Source organism: Uloborus diversus, chromosome 5 (assembly GCF_026930045.1).
Source record: "Uloborus diversus isolate 005 chromosome 5, Udiv.v.3.1, whole genome shotgun sequence".
Taxonomy (NCBI): domain Eukaryota; kingdom Metazoa; phylum Arthropoda; class Arachnida; order Araneae; family Uloboridae; genus Uloborus; species Uloborus diversus.
The window spans coordinates 184836643-184846198 of NC_072735.1; the positions used below are offsets into that span (position 1 = coordinate 184836643).

Sequence of the window (9556 nt, forward strand, 5' to 3'; positions counted from 1 at the left end):
CCTTTCTCGAACTGAGTCCGGTTTTGAAACTACAGTTTATCGCAAACCTTTTGCTGTTTCATTACCCCCACATAGATTATCGTCTCACCCTCCTAATCAAAAATATTCAGCTTTCAACACATTTGTTTATCGTGCAATGAAAATTTGTTCCTCACCTGAGCTTCTTAATGCGGAACTCAACTATTTAAGAGCTGTGGCTGTTGATAGAGACTATCCGCCCACCTTAGTTGATTCCATTTATAAAAAACTTTGCAATAAATCTCAAAATATTGTTCTTAATAGAACTTTTAACACTAAGAATTTAGTTGTTCTACCTTTCTTCCTTGGTATTAGTTTTCAGGTTGTTAAGATTCTGAAGCGATTCCAATTCCAAGTAGTATTTTCTCCTATTAATAAACTTTCTTTCTCTTCTCTTAAAGACTCTATTCACCCTCTTAATTGTTGTGGGATCTCTAAAATTGTTTGCAATTGCGAACTCGGATACATCGGACAGACCCGCCGTTCTTTGAAATTTCGGTTAAAAGAACATCAAAGCTATGTGAGAAAACAACAGCTGAATAAATCCAGTATTGCTCAACACTGTTGGGAATCGAATCACTCTTTTGATTTTAACTCTTATCAAATTATCCAAAAATGCCCCAATTCGTTGGATCTTGATTTTTGGGAATCTTTTCACATCCTGAGGAACCGTTCTAATTTAGTTAACGATCTTACTGCAATTCCCTATTTTTCTTCTGTGTGGACTCCTTTCTTAAAATTGGTTTAGTTTTACTATTATTTTTATGTAAACGTCGTACATTTCTTACTTTTATTTTTTTCATTTTTTTGCTTTCTTATTTTGTCTTGTGATTAACTAATTCCAATATGTTTATCCTTCACTCTGGTTTTTCCTGCATTTCTCCATTTGATACATATCTTCCATTCATAGTTTTTCCCGCTGGTAAATTTATTGCTGATTTATTCAGTGTGGTTTCATTTTTGGACTTTTTGCATTGTTTATGGGTTTTCTTGGAAAATCTATTACTTAACAGTTCTTTCCAGATGGAATTATATAATAAATTTTGCCTCCAGGTGTCATTTTATCTTTTTTGTTTTTGTTTAATTTCTACTTTTTGGTATTAATACTATTGTTAGAATTATTTATGTAAATTAGATCTGCACACGTGAACTAGTTTATATACTGTAACCGCACCTAATGCGAATCTTGATCATTCATTGAATTTCTAAAATTTGCCAGTTATATAGATAAGTTGTAGTAGTGCATGAAGCTACGATAAATGTTGTGTCAACTAATAAAGAATTAACTTGAATGCATTTGTGAATTACTCAATAGTTATCATGAAACTTGACTACTTGAAGTTAAATTATATCATTTTTGGCGCCCAACTAGTGCGGCACGACTTCGAATGGAATAAGTGAAGTTCAGAACAGAAGAAGTTGTAAATTGGAAGCAGGCGTATTGTTGAAAAACGCTGTCTTGAAGTATCGAATGAAGATTGAAATATCGCATTAAGTTGAATTTGACAACGGAATGAATAGATTTGTACATCATGGCAGTTTTCGTCCGTTTCGATAAAATTACACCTACAGAATTTTCTATCGTCTGGATAGTACTGGTGTGTGCGAGTTTTTCATAAAGGTAAGCGATTAAAAATGTCAGTAGAAGGTAATATAGTAAAGACAGCTGCTGAACTTAATAAATTTAAAGCGGCTAGAAAAACAATTCGGATTGCAGTAACTAAACTTGTAAATTGTATAGAATCAGGTCTGCAAAGTGAAACTTTTGATAGAAATGCAATTGAGGAAAATTTATATTTGCTTAATGCTAAAGAATCAGAGTTAAAAATTCTTAATGAGCAGATATTTAATTGTTTTGTCGGGGAGGAAGCTGAAATAGAAAAGGAATATAGTTCCGTGTTAGAGTATGAGGAAAAAATTAGTTTATGTCAATTTAGAACTAAAAAGAAATTAGATTCTATTTCAAATGCTGTACAAAATCAAAATCAATCCACTGGTGACCACATTGTTTCATGCAAAAATGAGGTAAAAAATAACATTCGTTTGCCTAAGATTTCAATTTCTAAATATTACGGAGATCCAAGCCATTTTTTGGAATTTTTTAATTCGTTTGAAAATGCTATCGGGAATAATTCTGAATTATCAAAGATTGAAAAATTTACTTATTTGAAATCGTTATTAGGAGGAGCTGCGTTAAATGCAGTATCTGGGTTCTCACTTTCAGATGAGAATTATGACGCTTGTATAGGTTTGATTAAAGAAAGGTTTGGACGCGTTGATTTAGTTATTTCTTCCCACATGAATAATCTTCTTAATTTGGATCCTGTAAAGCATTCGTCTAATGTAAAAGCTTTAAGAACACTTTACGATTCTTGTGAAATAAACATAAGAAGTCTGAACTCATTGGGGATTGTTTCAGAATCGTATGGGAGTCTATTAGGACCAATTATTTTAAAATTGTTGCCTGATGATATGAATTTAGAATTTAATAGAAAACGTAATTCGAAAAAACAGTATAACGTCACGGAGCTTTTGGATTTCATTAGATTAGAGGTAGAAAGTTTGGAAGCCTCGAATGTAATTATTAATTCAAAGAAAAGGAAATCAAATAGTGAGTTTGCGCAGAATAAAAATAATTACTCTAGAAGTGTTCCTACAACTTCGGCGCTAACCACAATGACTAATTCATACTGCTATTATTGTAATGAAAATACTCATGATGTTAGAAAATGTGAGAAAACAAATGAACAAAAAAGGATGATTCTAAAGAATCAAGGGCGTTGTTATAAATGTTTTAGAAAAGGGCACGTTTCGTTTAAATGTAGGGTAAAAATTCCACCTTGCAAAGTTTGTAACAGTGTAAATCACAATAAATTGTTCTGTAGGAAAATTGTTTCAGATTCTGAAGATAAAGAAAATGCGATTGCATCTTTGTCGCTGAATTCAAAGACAATTTCTGAAACTGCTGATAAAGGTATATATCTGCAAACTTGTACTGTTCATGTTTCAGATAAAAATAGCTTGTTAAGTCGAATCACGCGCATTTTGCTTGATTCAGGATCACAAAAAACGTTCATTAAATCAGAATTAGCAAAGGAATTAAAATTAAAATGTATAAGAAGGGAAAAACTGTACATATATTCTTTTGGATACATTAAGGGTAAATTGAAAGAATATGATGTTGTCGAAGTTAAACTAAAAAGTATGCATGAACCTAATAGTTGTATAACAATTGAAGCCCTTGTAACAGATACAATTTCTGGAGCGCTTATAAAAGTACCCCCAAGAAGTATTTTAGAAATGTTGAAAACGGAAAATTTAAAATTAGCCGATAATGGCGAGTCCTCTGAAATAGAATTATTGCTGGGTTCTGATTCATGTTGGGAAGTACAAACAGGGCAAAAGAAACGAATTAGTAAAAGGTTATTTGCAGTTTCTTCATTGTTTGGGTGGTCGTTAGTTGGAGCTTTCGGGGAAAATCAATCTAGTGCTTCTATGTTTACAATTGGTGCTACGCAATGTGAAAGCGAGAATCATAGCTCAATTAATGATAGTTTGAGAAAATTTTGGGCTTTAGATCATATAGGTTTGGAGGAAAAAGATGATAAAAACGATGAATTGGTCATAAAAAAGTTTGAAAGTGAATTGAATTTCAAAAATGGGAGATATGAAGCTGGTTTGTTATGGAAGTCAAATCATGAACATTTGGCTAGTAACTTTGAAAATGCTAAACTGCGTCTTATGCATTTATCTAACAAATTAATTAGTGATGAGTGGCTTAGGGAAAATTATGATAGTATCATAAATGATCAGTTAAGGAACAAAATAATTGAAGAATGTGGCGTTGAAAGTCACGATGGTAATACAATGTACTACATGCCGCATTCTCCGGTCGTAAGAAAAAATGCGTCAAAAACTAAAGTCCGTATAGTGTATGATGCGTCATCAAAAGTTAATGATGAGGTATCTTTAAACCAATGTTTGATACCTGGCCCAAATTTAAACCCTTCAATTTTAGATTTGATATTGTGTTTCAGGCAGTTTAAATATGCGTTTTCGGCAGATATCGAAAAAGCCTTTCATCAAATTGGGATTGTAGAAACTGATAGGGACGCATTGCGATTTTTGTATTTTGACAATGAATTAAATATAAAACATTATCGTATGACTCGTGCTCCGTTTGGAGTTGCTTGTAGCAGTTTTATTCTCGCATGTACTATAAAACATCACATAAAGAAATTGTCAGTGGAAAATCCAGAGATTTTTAAGATGTTAAATAATTTTATTTATGTAGATGACATTTTTTACGGTTCAGATTCCGTAGAACATGCCTTCAAGTTAAGCACTGAAGCTTATAACGTACTTAAAGAAGCGGGAATGAATTTGCGTCAATTTAGTACAAATTCAGAAGAGCTTGAAAAAATCTGGGATAAGAATGGAATTGTTGAGGTACAAAAAGAGCACAATGATACTTTAAAGGTACTAGGACTTAACTGGTGTAATAGTAAAGATGTATTGTTTTTAAATATAGATAAGTTGTCTGAAACACTAAATAAATGTAGAATAATCACAAAAAGAAACATATTAAAAGTAACCGCTACTATTTTTGATCCGGTAGGATTTATTTCACCTTTTGTATTGAGAGCGAAATTAATAATGCAAAATCTTTGGCAGTTGGGTTTAGAACTTGACGATGAAGTTCCAATTGAATGCAAACAAATGTGGTCCGAGTGGTGCGATGAAATAGAAACTCTAAAGAAATTCGAAATTTGCCGCGAATATTTTCCTTGCGAAATAAATCGTAATAAGAATAAAGAATTGCATATATTTGGTGATGCATCAATAAAAGCTTACGGTTCAGTAGCGTATTTAAGATCGGTTGAGGACTGTACTGTAGCATTTGTTATGGCAAAATCTAAAATTGCGCCGATTAAACAAAAACTCACACTACCAAGACTAGAATTGTTAGCTGCATTAACGACATCAAAACTCGCAAAGTATCTAAAAGATTTGTTTTCCATTCAAGAAGAGAACATTTACTTGTGGACTGATAGTCAGATCGTAATACATTGGATTCGAAGTGCCCCTGAGCGATGGAAATTATTTGTCAAGAATAGAGTATCTGAGATACAATCTTTAACAAAATTTAATGCATGGGGACATTGCAGTGGATCCGACAATCCGAGTGATATATTGTCACGTGGGTGTTCTGCTGAACATTTATTGTCATCAAAATTATGGAAATCCGGACCAGATTGGTTGTCCGAATCAAAAAACAATTGGCCCAAGAAAATGCCATTGACATCTGGGTTTTCTGATGTGGAGCTAGAAAAGAAGAAATGTGTTGCTGAAAATACAGTTCTACCTTCTGTTGCGGTGAATTCTGACAGTCTTCTGAATCTTGAAAAGTATAGTAAACTAAGTCGAGCTGTTAGGGTGACCGCATGGATACAAAGATTTATTTATAATGTAAGGTGTAAAGCTGACAAGAAAAAAGGTCCCTTAAGAGCTGAAGAACTTTTCGCTGCAGAGTTAAGTTTGATAAAGGAAATTCAACATGAGCATTTTAGTGACGAAATTACTTGTTTAAAACAAGAACATCAAATTAGTAGAAATTCTAAAATTCGTGAATTGAATCCATTCCTCAGTGAAGAAGGGATATTGTTAGTAGGAGGCCGACTACAAAAATCGACTTTGAGTTTTTACGAAAAACATCCAATTATTATTCCATCAAAAACTCATTTTACTGAAATCTTGGTGCGAGATGCACATGAAAAAGTTTTCCATTCGGGAATGGCAGGTACTCTTGGGTACCTTCGGGAAAAATATTGGATAGTTAGAGGACGGCAGAATGTGAAACGTATTATAAGAAATGTATCATCTGCCAGCGGTTTAATTCCAGACCAATGCAGCAAGACATAGCCCCTTTGCCATCTGCCAGAATCGAAAAATCAAATCCGTTCGATGTAATCGGCGTGGACTATGCTGGACCTCTGTTTGTTAAAAACGAAGATACGAAGTATTATATTCTTCTGATTACCTGTGCGGTGACTAGAGGTATTCATCTGGAATTAACTAAAAACTTGACTACGGAATCTTTCTTGCAAGCTTTCCGTAGATTCGTGTCAAGAAAAGGATTATGCTCTGTTATCTATTCTGATAATGCAAGAACATTCAAGGCAGCTGATGCAGAACTTAAAAAGATGTGGCAAGTATTAAGTCATCCTGACGTAAAGAACTTTTATGCCGCAAAAGGTATACAGTGGAGATACATCGTAGAAAAAGGAGCATGGTGGGGTGGCTTCTATGAGAGACTTGTACGATCAGTCAAGACTATGCTAAGAAAAACACTTGGTCGCGCCTCACTGCATGCCGACGAGTTGGAAACTGTTTTGATTGAAATAGAATCGGTGATAAACCACAGACCTCTGACGTACATTGAGGATGATCAACATGAATACCAGGTATTATCACCTGCTCATTTTCTTTTAGGAAATAAGCCATTAAATTTGCCTCCAGCGAAATATACAGACTTTGTGCCTACTAGTAATAGGAAAATTATGTGTAAAACGTATCAATATCGTGAAAGACTTTTAAATAGATTTTGGAAGTTGTTCTACAAAGACTATTTGTTGCAATTAAAATCGGTAAACGGTGCGAAAAACCACAAAACTAAAACAGAACTAAACGTGAATGATATTGTTGTAATAAGAGAAGAACTTTTACCGCGTAACATGTGGAGATTAGGAAAGGTTGTTAAGACTTTTACTGGAAGAGATGGATTAATTCGCAGTTGCGAAATTAAAACGGAAAGAGGCATATTAAAAAGGCCAGTTCAGTTGCTGGTTAAGTTAGAATGTGAATGAGTTGTTACATGTATTTAAAATTGTAAATTATTGTGAACATTTGTTTTTAATTGTTGTATAAAGTTAAAAGTTTACTAATATTTGATATTCTTACTAGCAAGTTTATGCTGTAAAAAAATGTTTACTAATATTGTTGTTTAAACTAAATTTTGAACCTTTTTTCAATTTCGTTAATTTGAATTGTTTGATAAATTCTGATAAAATTTGAAAAATTTCAAATGTAAAAATTTCTTCATTTTAAGTTATTTTTTTGAAGGTATTTTGAGATATTTCTGAGAAGTTTGGTAAGTAATTCTTAAAAAAAAAAAAAAAAAAAAAAAAAAAAAAACAATTGAAATTGTTTAAAAATAATATTTGAATTTGATTTTGAGCATCTTGAAGCTCTAATATGAAAGTTATTGGGTTCTTGGTGTTCTGAACATTCTGTTCAGCCGGGCCCAGTGTGTTAGAATTATTTATGTAAATTAGATCTGCACACGTGAACTAGTTTATATACTGTAACCGCACCTAATGCGAATCTTGATCATTCATTGAATTTCTAAAATTTGCCAGTTATATAGATAAGTTGTAGTAGTGCATGAAGCTACGATAAATGTTGTGTCAACTAATAAAGAATTAACTTGAATGCATTTGTGAATTACTCAATAGTTATCATGAAACTTGACTACTTGAAGTTAAATTATATCAACTATCTCCTGTTCAACTGTGTTGCTTTTGCTTGTGTTGCTTTTCTCGGATGACTTTTCATCCATAAGCTCACACTTCTTTGCATTGAAAAAGGTGTTCCTTACAACACCAAAACACGTTTCTGCAATAATTTGCAATTTTTGTGCTTCAAAACGTTGGCTTACTGATTATTCTAATTTTCAGCACAAAGGTATTTATTCGTTAACTGAAATAAATACTTTGCACTACAAAGTACACTACCTAGAATAATTAAGAACAAAAATTCATCGGAAAAGAAATTTAGTTTTAAAAAAATGAGAAAATGTACTTTTAGCAACTTAATGCTTTAAACAGCATCATAAAAAAGATTCTTGAGAGTGGATAAATGTTGAGATAAAGCATCAGAATTTTCAAAAACTTGCAGACACATGTTTCAGGGTTACAAGGAACTCTTTCTTCAATTGAAAAAAGTTGTGGACTAATGAGAGTAAAGGCATCCAAAAGATGGCTTTTGTTGAATGTGATTTACTTAAACTTAATTGTTAAGACATCCTATCAAAAATGCAAATTTTTTACAACTCTTAATAAACAATATTTAAATTCAACTTTTAATGATTAAATTTTGGTGCATTAACTAAACTGCAAAGATGAAAAGAAAAAGCATAAAACACAAAATTAATACCTGTTCTTTCTGATCAAAAATGTTTAAACCCATCAAAACATCAAAAGCCTTTTTATTTTCTTTATAATTCTTCATTATTTTTGAAAAAGATATGTCACTCTTAGGGCCTGTTTTTTTACCAAGTGTTGAGTGAGACTTAGGACCACTGTAAGAAATTAAAGTGAAAATTATGGACAACAATTTATATATATAACATGCATACATACTCACATTACACATATACAGCAAAACCTCCGGTATTAAAAACTTTTGACTCATAAAACTCACTTACCAAAAGTCAGGTACTTTTTTTCGTGATAAGTAAACAATATCTTTTCAAGATCACCAAATGAACTCATTCCAACTGCAGGCAATATATTATTCATCCATTTCTACCGCTTCTTTTATTTATTACTTAATTTTTTCAAATGCATCAGTGAATTTTTACAACACTTTTTTTAAAGCTTTTACGGTGCTATTAAATTTGAAAGCGGCTTAATCCAACAGGCAACAGGGAAGTATTGTTTTATCAAATAATAATTTTTTAAACAACGTATTTATACTTAGAATTCAGAAAAAAAGGTATTTGTTAATTGCTGTTTTTAATAATAATAATAACACATCTGACGTTTTTGAAAGAAACAATAACAGTAGATTTTCTTCAAAAAACAGAAGATGCACCAAAATTAAAACAAACGAGCTGATGTGTGCATCACATGACTTCCTTTTACTCCAATTTAATGTCATTTCCCTATTATTGGCAATTTTAATGTGATTCGATTGTTTACTCTCTAAATATCACCAATAGTGGCCAAATTGAAACCAAATTTAAAATTAAAAAAAAAATCGCCAAATTTGTGGCCAAGTTGGCGACAAAACTTAGCGACCAAAAGACTGGCTATATATCGCCAAGTGTCAGACAAATTATAACCAGCTTGAGTTTACATCGAAATTAACAATGATTTCTTCACAAAAAGGGGCAAAAGACCCCCTTAGCAACATCCAAATGCAACAAAAAGAGAAGGTGCACAACTAGACCCCACTAGGAGTCTATGTACCAAATTTCAACTTTCAAGGATATACGGTTTTTGAGTTATGTGGGATACATACACACATACATATACTCACAGGCATACGTACATCACGAGAAAATTTGTTGTAATTAACTCGGGGGGTCATCAAAATGGATATTTTGAGTGTCTGTAGGTTCCCAGGCATATATCCACGTGTGGTCTGGTCGAAAAAAAAACTCAAAATTAACAGCGTGTTAGGCTAACAACTCATGTTAGCATAACACGCGAGCTTAACTCTTGTAACTCTAAAAACTAGAGTAAGCTCCACAGGT

At 32.5% G+C, this 9556-nt stretch overlaps 1 protein-coding gene across 1 annotated transcript; it reads left to right on the forward strand.

The window, feature by feature from the left end:
• Window positions 1-1653: 1653 nt before the first annotated feature.
• LOC129223335 (uncharacterized) lies at window positions 1654-6884 on the forward strand. Its single transcript, XM_054857902.1, has 4 exons — window positions 1654-2043; window positions 2167-3650; window positions 3786-5828; window positions 5921-6884. Exons 1-4 carry the CDS (start codon window positions 1654-1656, stop codon window positions 6882-6884), a joined length of 4881 nt encoding a protein of 1626 aa, XP_054713877.1.
• The last annotated feature ends 2672 nt before the right edge of the window (window positions 6885-9556 follow it).

Coding starts and splice junctions, on each gene's coding strand:
- LOC129223335 (XM_054857902.1), top strand. CDS start 1,654: ATGTCAGTAGAAGGTAATATAGTAAAGACAGCTGCTGAACTTAATAAA. Junction 3,651..3,785: donor GATGAATTGGTCATAAAAAA/GTTTGAAAGTGA, acceptor CAAATTAATTAG/TGATGAGTGGCTTAGGGAAA. Junction 5,829..5,920: donor GGAATGGCAGGTACTCTTGG/GTACCTTCGGGA, acceptor GTTTAATTCCAG/ACCAATGCAGCAAGACATAG.